The 15,761-nt window shown below is 35.3% G+C and overlaps 1 protein-coding gene across 1 annotated transcript in view; it reads right to left on the reverse strand.

Annotated features, from left to right (window-relative positions):
* Positions 1-15,761, reverse strand: part of JHY (junctional cadherin complex regulator) — a 114,147-nt gene that overhangs the window by 79,924 nt on the left and 18,462 nt on the right. Inside the window, exon 2 of the mRNA XM_043996665.1 lies at positions 2,074-2,590. Coding sequence (XP_043852600.1) covers positions 2,074-2,590 — 517 coding nt within the window. The remainder of the gene's footprint in view (positions 1-2,073; positions 2,591-15,761) is intronic.

Here is a 15,761-nt window from a genome sequence, read left to right on the forward strand (position 1 = left end):
CATAATTGATCACCTTTCATTCAGTCTCTCCTACCTTTAATCCATCCACCACAGAGTGACATTCCTAAAGCATAAGTCTAAAGTCTTAGTCATAAAGCATATATCACTCCCCTTTCTCTATACACTCCACTGGCTCCCTATTACCTCTAGGATCAACTATAAATTTTTTTGGTTGATATTTAAAGCCATTCACAATTTGGTTCCAACATACCTTTTAAGGGCTATTATTATATGTTAATTCTCCTTCGTACAATCTTCAAGTCCAGCCAAATAGGCCTTCTTGTTGTTCCTCACACAGGATATTCAATCTCCTATTTCCATGCCTCATGCCTACAATGTGTTCACTTTCTCCTAACTTACATCTCTTAAAAACTTTAATTTTCTTCAAATTTCAGCAGAAATGCTGTCCTTTATCTGAAGTCCTCTCTGATATCTACAGCTGCTAGTGCTCCCCCACACAACCACCTTGTATTTATTTTGCATCCTTTTTTTGTTATCTCCCCTGAAAAGGATGAGACCTTGAGGACAAGGACTATTCCATTTTTGTCTTTATATGCTCACCTTCTAGAATAATAGCTGACACACAGTAGGTGCTTAATGAATGCTTGTCAACTGACTGAATAAATTAAATGACTTTTGAAACCCCTTTCAATTTTGAGATTCGTATTCTTCCCATCAGAATTACTAACTTGCAGAACTGGTTCAGAGAATCTTACCTTAAGCCCTAGGACTTTTTCACATTGTATCCTTCCTAACTTTCCTGATTCCTGAAACATCAGTCTAGGTACCAAGACCCAGAGACTTTATCGGCTTTCTTCGTGGCCCCAGATGAGAACATTATCTTCTTTTCTGAACACACTAAGGCACATTTGGGATTCTTCTAAATAGGTTCTCTGGATCCAGCTCCATTTTTCAAATCCTAGGTTTATTCTCAGACAATCAAGAAGCCTTATGATAAAATGTTTGTGGTACTATGGTACATGGTACTGAGATACTACAGTAAAACATAATTCCTTAGCTAAGTGAATATTTAATATATCCTGTTACCTGAGTAGGGGAAAAAGAATCACAAATAGATAAACAGGATAGTTCCTATCACTTCTAATTTTTAGATAGACAAATACAATTATCTTATTTGGCCTTCAATGACTCCAATAGATAGAGGAAGCAGATATTAGTATTATCCTTTTTAAGAGATTTGAACCACTAAAGATAACTATATTAAGTATTTTGTTCAAGAAGCAACTAGGTGGCAAAGTGGATAGAATGCTGAGCCTAGAGTCAGAAAGACTACTCTTCCTGAGTTCAAATCTGGCCTCAGACCCTGAACATCTCACTTAACTCTGTTTACCTCAGTTCTTCATCCATAAGATGAGAAGTAAGTGGCAAACCACTCTAGCACCTTTTCCAAGAAAACTCCAAACGGGGTCATGAATAGTTGGGCATGACTGAACAACAAATCTTGCTCAAGAATATATATTTCAATAGCTCAAATATCCTAATTATCTGCCTTATGTTTTATCCAATAGATGTTATTGTTGTTGTTGAGTCATGTCCGATTCTACATAAACTCATGGACTTGTCCATAAAGTTTTCTTTGTTAAAGAAACTAGAGTGGTTTGCCATTCCCTTCTCTAGTATGCCCCACAGTCACACAATTGTCTGAATCCAGATTTGAACTCAGATCTTCCTGATTCCAGGTCTGGTGCTCTATCCACTATACCACCTAGCTTCCCCCAAGAGATTATATATTGTCTTTACAAAATTTGGTGCTTATATGAGCCTTCAGGCATTGAAGAACTTTTATCAAATAACAAAAACAATCAGGTTCCAGTTGTATTGAGTATTGTTAATTATTTTTGCATCTTATATGAGAACAAAGCCCAATAACTTCACTGATTGTGAAAAGAGAAGAAAAACAGTATATACTACATGAAAATATTGTGGTTTGTAGCTTTGTAGATGAAATTACATGGTGGACTCAAAGGATGATATGGGGAAAATTTGCCTTTCAAATGAACAATGACATTTCTTTTTGTCACTTTTGAAGGTTTTAAGTAGTAAACCACTTACCTTCTCTGGACGAATACCACCCATTTTCTTATTGTGCTGATTAAGGTATGAGCCTGTCTTATGTATTGATAATCCTAATGTCACTTTATTTTTTTCAACAATATCTTGTTTGGACTTCCTTGGTCGAGGCCGTGGTCCTGGCAGGAAGACATCATTATGTGAACTTGAACTCTCGACATGCTCTGATAGATTGGCTGATTTGTCTCCTATATCACTACTACTCAGAAATGAAATTGACTCACTGTTGAGATCACCACGTTCATAATTAGAGCTCAAAAATTCACTGCCCATTAATGTAACTGAACTTTGTGGGCTTTTCTCCAGGTCACTTTTTTCCTTTGACAGCTCAAATGAAGTTTCCTTAGAGGAATAGAGTGGATCCCAAGAAAAGCTTTGTGTGGAGTTTTCTTCAGTTGGCTGCAAGCTTTTCAGAGTTGAAATTTCTCCTTCTTCTTTGTTATTCTTCCAGTTTGGGTCATACCGGAGGTCTGAATATTTGTCCACTAACAGTTGCTGACTGCCCAAAGCAGAAAAGAAATGTTGAATTTTTAAACAACATATTTACCATGATTTTCAGTTTAGTAATTTATCTTAAAATAATCATTTTTCTATCTTATTTCCTCTTTAAATTTTTATATCTGTCAATAAGAGGCATCTTAGGTTCAAATTTAATCTACAATGGTAGCCTGAACTTCAAAGATTAATATTTTAAAGTTAACTTTTCCAGAAGAAAATAATATAGGAACTTGGGTACCAAGAGCTCTTATTTGTCCAAACAACTATACAAGGAATAAAAATGTTATACTTTACTTATGAATACCAGAAAATACACAGAAAGAAGAGAAAGGACCTGTACAATAGTCTTTGCTACTGAATCTTTATGACCTACAATAACCAAACTGACAAGGATTATGTAATCAGTTACTGTTTTTTAAGTATAAAATTTTATTTTTTCCTGATTACATATAAAGATAATTTTTAACATTCATTTAAAAAATTTTGAGTTCCAAATTTTCTCCCTCTCTCTCTTAGCTCCCCCTCCCTAAGATGGTAAGCAAGTCAATAGAGATTATATATGTACAATCATGTAAAACATTTCCATATTAGTCATGTTGTAAAAGAAACAGACCAAAAGAAAAAAAAAACATAAAAAATAAAGTGAAAAACAGTTTGCTTTGATCTGCATTCAGACTCCATCAGTTCTTTCTCTAGATATGGATAGCATTTTTCATCATGAGATCTTTGGAACTGTCTTGGATCATTTTGTTGCTGAGAAGAGCCAGATCATTCATGGTTGATCATCATACAATATTGCTGTTACAATCAGTTACTCTAGATGATAAAATTGTACTCAGTTGATGATCTTAAATCAGTACTTTTTATGCAAACATGTTCCTGTCTAAACAGGCAGAACAAACTAGAGAAATGAGGTAATTAGCCGGAACTTGCTCCAGAGTCTGACATTTTTAGGGGAAAACCAGTCTTCTTGTTTTTATCAAAATAATCCAGATCATTTATTACGATTGAATTCCCTGTATAATTACTTAATTCACATTTCATTTTGTCTGTATAGAATATAAATAGATTTAAATAAAAACAAACAAAAAGAAATGCAAGGCAAAACTCTAAATGAACACTGAAGATTTCACACAGAGCCTACATTTTCTTCTTTTTTTCATTTCAACTTCTGCACTGTCAGTTCCCAATAAAATAACCCGAAAAGGCAATGAATACCATAGCATCTGAACAGCTTTGGATGAATACAAAGTTAACTAAACAGGAAACTTAACCAATCTGTAATCTACTTATAACTCAAGGTAGAGCTCTTCTTTCCACAGCAATCTCAATTTGTAAAGTATTTCCTACTTCCAACCAAACAAGAAAAAAATGCAAGTAGTAATATGGCATATTTAATGGCATCTTTGATCTTCAAAAGCAAAATGGGGAGATTTTCCTTTCTTGAGCCCACTAGCTGAAATCCACTAATCAAAAAGAAAATGTAAATCTTCTAGGCCTTTTTTGTACCATTTGATATACTAATTTACAGAGGATGTAATTTTATGCTAAGTAAACAAACTAATGGTCTACCTAATACTAATTTACTCTCCTTAGTGTGGACTTAGAATTCTTTTATTTGATGCAAACCAAAACCTGGAGCAAAAAGCCAAAACTCCCAAGTCTTGCTCGATCGTCACTTAGAATTTTTTATTTTATAGGTATACACTAAGAAGCAAAACTCCTGAAAGGTTTGAAATTGCTTCCCCTCCAATGTCTTAGTGTATGGTAGAAGGGATCCAGAGGCTATCAACCTCATTTTTTGTAAGAAAAAATGTATTTCTTGGATTCAGGAGGACCCGAGTTCAAATCCAGCCTTAGACACTTGACACTTAACTAGCTGTGTGACCCTGGGCAAGTCACTTAACCCTCATTGCCCTGCAAAAAAAAAAAAAAAAAAGAAACAATATATTTTATTTTTCTGACACCACAGCCCTGGCGAATGGTTTTGTACCAAATTTAATGGAGGTTACACAGAATGTTTTACACTTGGGAGGGGATGGGAAAGGGAAGGAACCACAAGTTAAAAAAAAACACAAAACAAAACAAAAAACCCACACACAAATAAAAACCTGGATAGCTTTTAGCATTTGTTCCACTCCCATGTTAATAAAAATCACTTGGGGGATTCCTAATCAAAGAACAGAAAAAATACTGGGGGAGAAGGGAGATGGAGGGATGGGAAAGTGAGAGGCAGAGAAGAGAATAAAGAAGATTGTAGAACACCAGAGCATCCCAAGGACAGTCTTTCCCTCCTGACACCAAGAGAATTTGAGGCATTTTAAAGATGAGGAAACTGAGGCCCAGAGAGATTGTATGATTTGTTCAAGGTCAGACAGGAAGGAGCTTGTCAGAGCTGGGATGCAAAACCAAGCCCAAATCCTTTGATTATGAATCCAGCACTTTTTCCAATACAGTCTTTTTTTCTCTTCCTTGGCATAGTTTCTAAAACTTAACTGTTATATCATCTATCGCTATTTACTGTCATATAACCTCTACTTCAGGAAGACTGGTCTACTCACTGTCCTTTGAACACACCATGCTCATACTCATTTCAATGCTTGTAGTCTTGTGGTTCTCCTTACCTGGAATGATCCTTTCTATGAATTCTTTTTCTGAAATTCAATTTTATTTTATTTTCAGGTCTGAATTCCCTCCTTCCCACGTTCCCCTCTTTCCTTCCATTAAGAAAACAAGAAAAAAACAAAACAAATTCCCAAATTGGCTGAGCCAAAAACAAAAATTAAAAATTAAAACTCAGAATGTACTCTGAATCCACAATTTCTCTCTCTGGAGTTGGGTAGAATGTTTCCTCATGAGTTCTATGGAACTGTAGTTGGTTATTGTGTTGATCAGTTCCTAAGTCTTTCAAAGTTGTTTGTCTTTATAATGTTATTGTAATTGCAGAACTCACTCTCTTAGTTCTGCTCATTTCACTTTGCAGCAGTTCATACTAGTTTTCCAAAGTTTGTTTAAAGCTATCTCCTTTGTCATTTCTTATAATACAATAGTATTCTTTCATATCCATAAGCCATAACTTGTTCAGCCTTCCCTAACTGATGGGCACCCTTTCAGTTTCCAATTTTTTGCCACCATGAAAAGAGCTGTTATAAATAATTTTGCACATATAGATCCAATTCCTCTTTCTTTGATTTCTTTGGAGGTACAGACCTAGAAGTAGTTGTTGTTTGTCCTTCATTCTCTTTTCTTTTTTTTTTTTTTTTGGTGAGGCAATTAGGGTTAAGTGACTTGCCCAGGGTCACACAGCTAGTAAGTGTTAAGTGTCTGAGGCCAGATTTGAACTCAGGTCCTCCTGACTCCAAGGCCGGTGCTCTATCCACTGTGCCACCTAGCTGCCCCCCTTCATTCTCAAAGAAGACTAAAGAGGACCAACCATCACCCTATCAGGGTGATCACATGACTTGCAGTGAATTGGATTTAAGTGAGGGAGGGCTGTGCAAAGTCACCAACCTCACTTTCTCTTCCAGAGCCATCTGGGTCCAGTGGCAAGACATAGGTAAGGACAACTGGAGATGGCCTCAGATGTTTAAGTCAATTGGGGTTAAATGACTTGCCCAGGGTCACACAGGTAGTAAGTATCTTAGGTCACATTTGAACTCAGGTCCTTCCAACTTCAGAACCAGTGCTCTATCCACTGTGTCACCTAGCTGCCGCCCCACCCCCCACCCCTGAAATGGTATAGTATAGATTGGTCAAAAGGTATGCACTGTTTAATAGCTTTATAGACACAGTTCCAAATTGCTTTATAGGCACAGTTCTACCAAATGTGTAATAATGTACCTTTTACCCATAGTAACAGTGAATTCTTGCCTCAATAACTGGGATTTAAGGGTTTACCAAACACTAGGTTATTGTGCTTGTTAGTTTCTATATCTTGCATACCTAACCTACTAATCAACATATTTCTTACCTAGTACCAAATCAATGATTATGGATTCATAGTATAGTTTGAGATCTGGTACTACTAAGTAGCTAGGTGGCACAGTGGATAGAGTGCCAGGCCTGGAGGCAGGAAGACTGATCTTCCTGAGTTCAAATCTGGCCTCAGACACTTACTAGTGGTGTGACCCCCAAGCAAGTCACTTCACCCTGTTTGCCTCAGTTCCCCATCTGTAAAATGAGCTGGAGAAGGAAATGGCAAACCACTCCAGTATCTTTGCCAAGAAAACCCTAGATGGGATCACAAAGAGTCAGATATAACTGGAAATAAGTAAACAACAAACAAAGAAAAACCCTACAAGGTCCCTTTCTTCCCATTTTTTATTGATTCTCTTAATATTCTTGATGTTTTTGTTCCTTCAGGTGAATTTTGTTATTATTTTTTTCTAGCTCTATAAAGTAGTCCTTTGGTAGTTTGATATGGCACTGAATTAAGTAAATTGATTTAGGTATTATTGACATTTTTATTATATTGACTCAGCCTACTCATGAATAATTAATATTTCTCCAATTATTTAGATGTCGTTATTTATGTACACTTCCAAGTATTTTATTCCATCTAGTTAATTTAAATGGAATAAACTCTCTCTCCCTACTAGATTTTTTCTGGCAATATACAGAAATGCTGATGATTTTGTAAGTTTACTTTATATCCTGAAATTTACCTGAAGTTGTTTCAATTAGCTTTTTAGTTGACTCTCTAGGGTTTTCTAAGTAAACCACCAAATCCATAAAAAGTGCAGAGGCAGATTTCAGAGGAAGAAATTTGAGCTATGAACTGCCATATGAAAAAAAAAAAGCTCTGTATCACTTTAAGGACCAATTGCTTTAAACCCCTCTGAATTCTCTTATCTATGCTTTTCAACACACAAAGTCAACAGCATCTTCTATACTGAATACCAGCACTGTGATCCTTCTATTTTCTTGAAAAACAGAGGTGAAAAATCTTTCACTAAAAAAAAAAAAAAATTGGGGGCAGCTAGGTGGTGCAGTGGATAAAGCACCGACCCTGGATTCAGGAGGACCTGAGTTCAAATCTGACCTCAGACACTTAACACTTACTAGCTGTGTGACCCTGGGCAAGTCACTTAACCCCAACTGCATCACAAAAATAAATAAACAAACAAACAAATAAATATAGTACATATGGAAAACTGAGGAGGGAGAAAACACTGACCAATGGGGAAAGGAGGAGAGGGAGGCATTCACAGGGAAGGCAACACCTAATTTGAGGCTTGAATACAAGAATTCTTGTCTTCAAGAGTTAGGCAGGGGGAAGGGATTGTAGGCCAGGCAAATGGGATTGTTTATATGAATTAATGGAGGGAGGGTTGAGGATGGAAAACAGCTAGTAATTTATTAAGGACAGTAGTTTGAAACAATGTCAGAAAGATAGTTGGGAACTAGTTTATAGAGAACCTTAAGTGTTAGGCTAAGGAGTTACTTTATCCTATAGGCAATGGGAAGCTTTTTTGAGTAGGTAAGTGACATCATCAGACAGTAATTTAGGAAAATAAGGGAGTGGTGTGAAAGATGGAATGGAGAGAGAAAACACTAGAAAAAGGAAAACTATACATACAGTTTTAAAAAATTAAAATGTTTTCAATTACGGCTCATTTATTTTCTCTCCTTCTAACATCCCTCCCCCACCACACTGGGAAGAAAAAAAGAAAAAAAATTATTGTAACAAGTACACATAGTCAATCAAAACAAATGCCCACATTGACCATGAACAAAAATCTGTATATCATTTGACATATTTAGTGTATCACTTTCTATCAGGAAGTGTGTAGCATTTTCCATAACTGGTCCTTTAGAATTACAGTTGGTTATTGCATTGATCAGAGACCTTGAAAGTTGTGGCTCTTTAGCAGTCAAATCATGAGTTGATGGCCAGCTGAACAAGGGTTCTGGTTGTGACAATGAGCAAAAGGTGATAGGGGTCATAGAGGTTAAATTAACAAGATTTGGCAACTGAGTGGGTATGGGAGAAAAATAAGAGGGAAATATCAAGAATAACTTTGAGGGAACAAGTGTCAATGACCCAGAGAAGGATGGTAGTCTCAACAGATACATTTAGAAGAGGATTGGGTTTAGGAAGGATGATAATGAATTCTAATATAAATAACATAATGAGTTTGAGATGCCTATAGGACATGTAGAAAATAGACGACTTCAGATTCAAATATAGGTAACCTGACTATAAATTCAGTGCTCTTTCCATTGTATCACATAAGAAATTATGTTAGGCAACAACTTTCAAGTGATATGAGGCAGACATAGCTACAGCAATAGGTCTATGGGATACTGAAAATGAGTACACATGGTATTTGTGATGTGTGTGCCATAAAATATCCACCCCTGATTAAGATGTGAAGTTGCCAGATGATTTTTAAAGGTCTTTCTATATTAAATACATGCAAAAGTCTGTTATAAAGTGATTTTCCTAATTTCTAATTTCAATTTTTAAGGTCCCTTTATGTTAAATACATACAAAAGTCAGTTATAATGTTTCCTAATTTTAAAATTCCAATCGCAGGTCATCATCTGCTAAATCTGCTATGATAACTGAATTTCTGAACTCATTTTTGAAGTTATTCTTGTTTCTGATTAGTTCTGTCAGATACATGTACTAAACAAAAAGTGGCACCTTATATGATAGGTTGGCTTCTCTAGTTTAAACATTCAATATATTTCATCTAGCAACTAACAGTTCTGATGTGAACAAGTTTCAATAATAATAACTGACATTTATATGGCATTTAAAAATGTACAGAGCGCTTTACATACAGTAACTCATTTAAGCCTCACAACAATACTGTGAAAATGTCTCACTGATGTTATTATCCCCACTTTGCAGATGAAGAAACTAAGCCTCTGAAAGATTAAGTGACATCCATGCTTACAGAGCTAGTAAGCATAAATTCAAATCTCCCTGACTCCAAGCCTGGCACTCTATGCACTCCACCACGTTGTCCCTTTCATGTTGTTCCTTACCAGCCTATACTTTCTAAAGTCATATGAAAAGTCGATAGTACTCTGGTTTTCTGTATAATTAATTCAATCACCATTCTTTGCTTTCTATGTGTCACATTCAGTAATCATTTGATGCAATTGCTAATTATGTTGTTGATAGGTTTCAAGTGTTCTTTTCTCCTTAGTTCTCCTTAGGTAGAAAGTTAGTCTGAAATACACTAAGTGGCACCCCAATGGCCTGGAAGAATTAATATGCCTCTCTGTGCACCTAACTTTCCATGGGGGGTAGGGGAGAGGAGAGAGAGTAATAGGCACTTCCAAGAATCTGGCTCAACAATGTAACTTCAGCAATCAGGTGAATATTAAAATACTTCAACAGCATTTATTTTTAGTTAGATGCAGAAAGTTTTACTTAGGGAGATAAAAATGAACAAAATTACATTGTTCTTTGCTTTCTGAGAAAAACAATTCCTTTTAAGAGACAATATAGCTTTAACCACTTAAACTAGGTAAGACTTAAGGGTTTTGAAACCAAATTATGTAAAAATTAGTTGTTTTGGCTGAGAATAGGATTTTTGAACTAAAACAATCAGAACCTCTCAGAATAAGAACACACACACACACACACACACACACACACAAAGGCCTTTGGATATAAAACTGTAGCTCTCATAAAAAAGCTCTAATTACAATTCACAGCCATTTATACCTGCCAAGTAACAAGGACAGTCTTAAAACATCCATTTCACCTTTGTTGATGAAAACTGTATGTTAAAACAAATAGGTGATGGTGCTTTTGCAATAGCATAAGCACAGAAAGCTATAATACTCCACAGGAAACAAATCTAATGGTTGAAATAGAATATGATACTGAAGAACCCCATTGTAATGGGATTGTGTGCTTAGAAGCTCAATTGTATTATGTGGTCCAGGTCACTATACTGGAACAAAATGAGTGTAAAGTACCCCTTCATCAGTAATCATCTGCACACAAAAGATGCACCCCTTTCCCCCCCATTTGATAAAAGGTTAGATGGACAATTCGTACACAACCGCTTTTGTTACTAAACAGACAACAGATGCCGGGTCTCCTCTTCAGATTCCTAGGTTAGTAATGGATGCATAGAAGTGGAGGAAAGGGGGTCTCATATGCATATGCCATGATATTTGCTGGAGTTAATGGACTATATTTGAGTACTTATAGTGATAACTTCAAACAAAATAAAATCAAATTTCCATTTAATGAAGAGCCTCATATTCAGCATAGCATTCAGTCAAAAAATTACCAAAATTAGAGCATGTTTCTAGTACAATTAACATCCTTTGCACTCACAATAAAATATTCAATAACTGGCCATTTTGCCTGTTGAGGAGGTGAATAAAAGCATTGCTATTAATCATTTAGCTGTTATTTGTTTGCCACTTTATTTTAAGTAGGCAGTTAAATTGAAACTGCACATGTTATTATTGATTCAGGTTAAATTTAATCCTTTTAAACAGAACAATTATTCTCAATTTATATGGCATTAAATCTTTTATGCACGTGAAAAGTAAATTCAATTTTATTTAAGTATAAAGTTTTTAATGTTTCTTTAAAGTCATGTGACACTGACAATGGTTCCCAGATTTCTAAAGTCTATGTTCAGCTTAACTACCATCTAAAATTGCTTAACCAATGGCATTTCAGTAACATGAAATAAACCCAAAAGATTAAAAATAACTTCAAACAGATAAAATAAATGGTTACACAAGTAATAAGCTGAAATATTTCATGTTGGTTTTATCACATTCCAGAAAACAGAGATGAAAACCTTCATATTCTGTAGTCATTTATAAGCGTCTCCAGGGCCAAACACCAATATCTTTTATAATAACAAAAAGAAAGGTTTAATGAACTAGATTATAGCTGTGTCTACACAGGCAAAGTGAAGAACTAAGCAGTAATCCTGTTAAATTGAATAGTTTTAGTTACATATGGATACACTCTAAATAATTCCACCCACAGTCCTTTTTTTTCCCTCAGTCACAGGATTTGCTTCAAATATCTATTTGTATTCATGGATACAGCCCAGGAATAAAATGAAAACAATGAAACAAAAGATAATATGATACCAACTACAAGATGAATTTTATTGTCTTACCTCCACTAAGATGATCATTTTGTATAACAAATTGTAACAATGAAATAAACAGTAAGCATGGTACGTTATTTAGGAAAAAAATAATCTTATGCTCTGAAATATATAGTACATACTAATTTGTGGAGCTTAAATTTTCCAGAGAAGCCTTAGAAGTTCCTTTACTTCCCTCTAAGTAATAACCGAAGTAGCAAAGATCACAGCTTTTAAAAAACAAGTCTATTTCTTGAAAAGAATATTTTCTTCCTATATGCTTGTATTGCTCTTAGTCTTTGGTTTTGCAGATTTGGGAGTCAATATATCCCATACTTTGCTTAACTCTACTGTGCAATGCCAGCAAGGCATATACATTTATTTTGATGAAAATCCAAATAATCGAAATCCATAGCAAAACAAAATTTCCTACATTTTCAATTTTTTTTTTCTGGTTTGAAAAGAAAGGGTTAAATTAAAGCTCATAGGGATCATAGGGTTTAGAAGTAAAGGGGATCTTAGATCTCTAAAAATCTGATTAAGCAATTTTTGATAACATTTAGGTTGGGTATAGAATCTAGTCTAACCCTGTCATTTTACAGATGAGGAAACTGAGGGCCAGGGAGATTAAATATTTCATATGAGTTAGAACATCACTTTAGTAATTTGGTTGTCATCTGTATAAATCTTTTTAACTGTCTAATACACAGTTTTGGTTTATTTAAATGATCTGCACTGTAGGTGCCAGCCAGCATTTACTATTTTTGAAAAAATCAATAGTGAATCCAGGTTTTAAATTTAAAAAGAACTAGTGGGCAATTTTTCAGGTAGAAAAACCTGAAATCCCCTATAGATTTTAGCATTCCTAATTAGTAATTTTCCATTAAAAAACATACTTTAAAACCACACAAACCTTCTACTTGTTCCTAAGACTACTCATGTTATGGTAACACTATGTCTATCTAATCAAAGGACAAATGTCAGAGAGTAATTAAAGCTGAATGAAAGCCAGTTTCTCAGAGAAGAATTATACTGTGATAACAGATAATGAAATTTAATAGTAATAATAATTACTAGTATTTATATAGCACTTGAAAATTTGTAAGCACTTTATGAAGAATATCTCATTTTATCTTATTTAGTTGTGAATGTCATGAAAAATTAGGAACTAAAAAATAATAGCTTGGGAAATACAGGTTTCCGCCTTTTCTGTTCTCCCTTCTTTCTTTCCTACATTTACTCCATTTCTCCTGTTATGCATTCCATTAGGCAATGGAGGGGATACAAAGATAAAAAAGACATAGTTAGTTCCTGCCTTCAGGGAGCTCATAATCTAGATAGGGTGATTTACACTTCCGTAGTTCAGTATGACAATCATAATACAAGTACAGAAGAGAAGTAAAAAGTGCTATGAGATCAAATGAGGAAGAAATCATTGTTCTAGGTTAAAGGAATAGAAACGCTTTATGTAGAAGAATAACGAGTTCTGTTTTGGACATGTAGAATTTGAGATGCCAATGGGATATCTAGCTTGAGATGTTCAAAAGGCAATTGGTGATGTGTGACTATAGCTCAGAGGAGGGAGTGATTGGATATAGGACAAATCAAAGGAAAAGTATAGTTATCCCTTCCACATCATGGGGGTTGGGGGTATAGTGCCCCCATGACATTGAAAAATGTGCATAAATTTTTTTGGCCCTCCCTTCATGCCAGAGAAGTCTGAATTTTGTCTTTTATAGGGTGCTTAAACTACCTTATTATAAAATTTGGGTTGATATTATACAATACTATACATATATTTTATACATTTCTGAGCTTCTAAACTTTTTCTGTGTTGTCTTCTGGCATTCACATGTCTGAAGCTTCAACAAACACTCCCCTGCAAAATTCTCATTTAATTTCATATGCTGCCCTGAGATATATCGAAATCACAATGGGAAAAGTCTTGATGTAGAAGGGATAACTGTTAACTGCCAGGGGAGAAACCTGCTATTATTTTAACAACTTATTATAACAACTCACTCAAGAGTTAATAAAAGGCTAAAGAGGGGGGTTATGTGTGGGGATTTGATAATGACGATATAAAATCTTCACCATTTGGTAACTGGATACGTGAAAAACAATGGGGAAAGTTAGAAGATAACTATGAGTGACTATGAGTATGAGGCACTTGAAGAAGGATGGTGCTACTGACAGAACTGTCGAAATAAAGAGGAAGAATGAGGTTTGGTTTCCCCCCTACCGTTTAAAAAATGCTGCTCCCTTAGGGACAGCTGGGTGATGCAGTGGATAAAGCAATGGCCCCCAAGTTGGGAGAATCTGAATTCAAATTTCACCTAAGGCACTTACTAGCTGTGTCATCCTGGGCAAGTCATTTAACCCCAATTGCTTCAGACATCCAGGGCCACCTCCAGTAGTCCTGATAATATATCTTGCCACTGGCTCCAGATGGCTCCAGAGGAGAGAGTGAAGCTGGTGACTTTACACAGTCCTCCCTCACTTAAATACAATTCATTGCAAGTCATGACATCTGTCATGGTCCTCTTCAAGAATGAAGAACAAACAACAGTGCTGTTCTCTATTCCTAGAATGTCTTCTGTACCCTATACTTCCGCTGTTAAATTCCTATCATTTAAAAAATTCAACTCACATGTCTCTTTCACCATTACAGCTATACCAGTGTCCATCAGTAATATCCTTTCCCTTTGGATCTCATATAGCACTTTGCTTTTTATCTTTCTGTAATGCCTTTTTATATATTATTATGCATTATAATAACTATCTGTGTATGTGTAAATGTACTTGTATACATATATACATGTATATATACGTCTATGTATGTATATGTGCCTGTGCATATGTACAAATAACTATATCTTATTTCCCAATTTTACTGGTATTTTTATGAGGCCAAGTACTATATATTACCTAAACTCTGTATTATAATGCTCTGTACACAGTAGGTATTTAACAGTTATTCAATTGGATTTCTTAATTTTGGGGGGAAATTATGAGTTTGTTTTTAGACATGTTAAGTTTGAAATCTCGGGTAACCATTCAGGTAGAAATGTTCAATAAGTTGAAAATGCTAGCCTGTAGATGGAGAGAGAGAGAGAGAGATCAGGCCTGCAGATCTATGAAGTTATATGTATAGAAGCAAAGTTAAAACTGTGAGAGTGCATGAGGTCATCAAAGATTCAGAGCAGGGATTCCTTATCATTTTTATTTCATGGAGCCCTTGGGAAGTCTGGTGAACCCTATGGGCCCTTTCGCAGAATAATGTTCTCAGATGTATAAAAATTACAAAGGAAACCAATCATTGAAATACAAACCATTTTAAACGTCAAACCACTTTAAAAAAATTAAGTTCCTGCACCCCATCTTAAGAGCCTGTGGTTTAGAGAGGGAACACAAGGATGAAGACCCTTGTATAAGGAAGAAGAACCAGTGAAGAAGACAAAGGATATGATCAGAAGGGTAAGGGGAGAACTAGGAGAGTTTAGAAGGTTTAATGATGTTTTTTGGTTAAAGGACATATCCAAATGATATACTAAAGTATAAACATTAAGAAACCATAATTTGGGAGTTCCCTGTGCATTTCAGTTTTACTTTTATGAAGCTTAGTCAACCAGTGCTATCTTATACTGACATGAGAACGTGAAGACTATACCTTCCTATATTCAGACTTAGACTCTGAGAGTTAGAAGGCACCTTAAAAGTTATATAGTTTAAACTCTTATGGAATGTAGGATTTCCTTCTTTAACATCTCCAACAGATGGTTATTCAGGTTTGCCTCTGGCACTTAAAAACTGTGTGACTGTCAGAAAGTAATCTGGGCTCCTTAAGATTTAGTTTCTTCATCTGTAAAACCAGAATCAATCATTCAATAAGCATTTTATTAAGCTTTTACTATGTACCAAACACTCTTCTAAGCACTAGAACAAAGACAAATGTGAAGCAGTCCCTGCCCTCAAGGAACTTACATTCTAATAAGGGAGACAATAAGAACATATATAAGTATGTACATAATGTATACAAAATAAATATAAAGTAGTTTTGGTAAGGAATGCACTAGCAGCTGTGAG

The sequence above is a fragment of the Dromiciops gliroides genome, chromosome 3, assembly GCF_019393635.1.
Source record: "Dromiciops gliroides isolate mDroGli1 chromosome 3, mDroGli1.pri, whole genome shotgun sequence".
Classification (NCBI taxonomy): domain Eukaryota; kingdom Metazoa; phylum Chordata; class Mammalia; order Microbiotheria; family Microbiotheriidae; genus Dromiciops; species Dromiciops gliroides.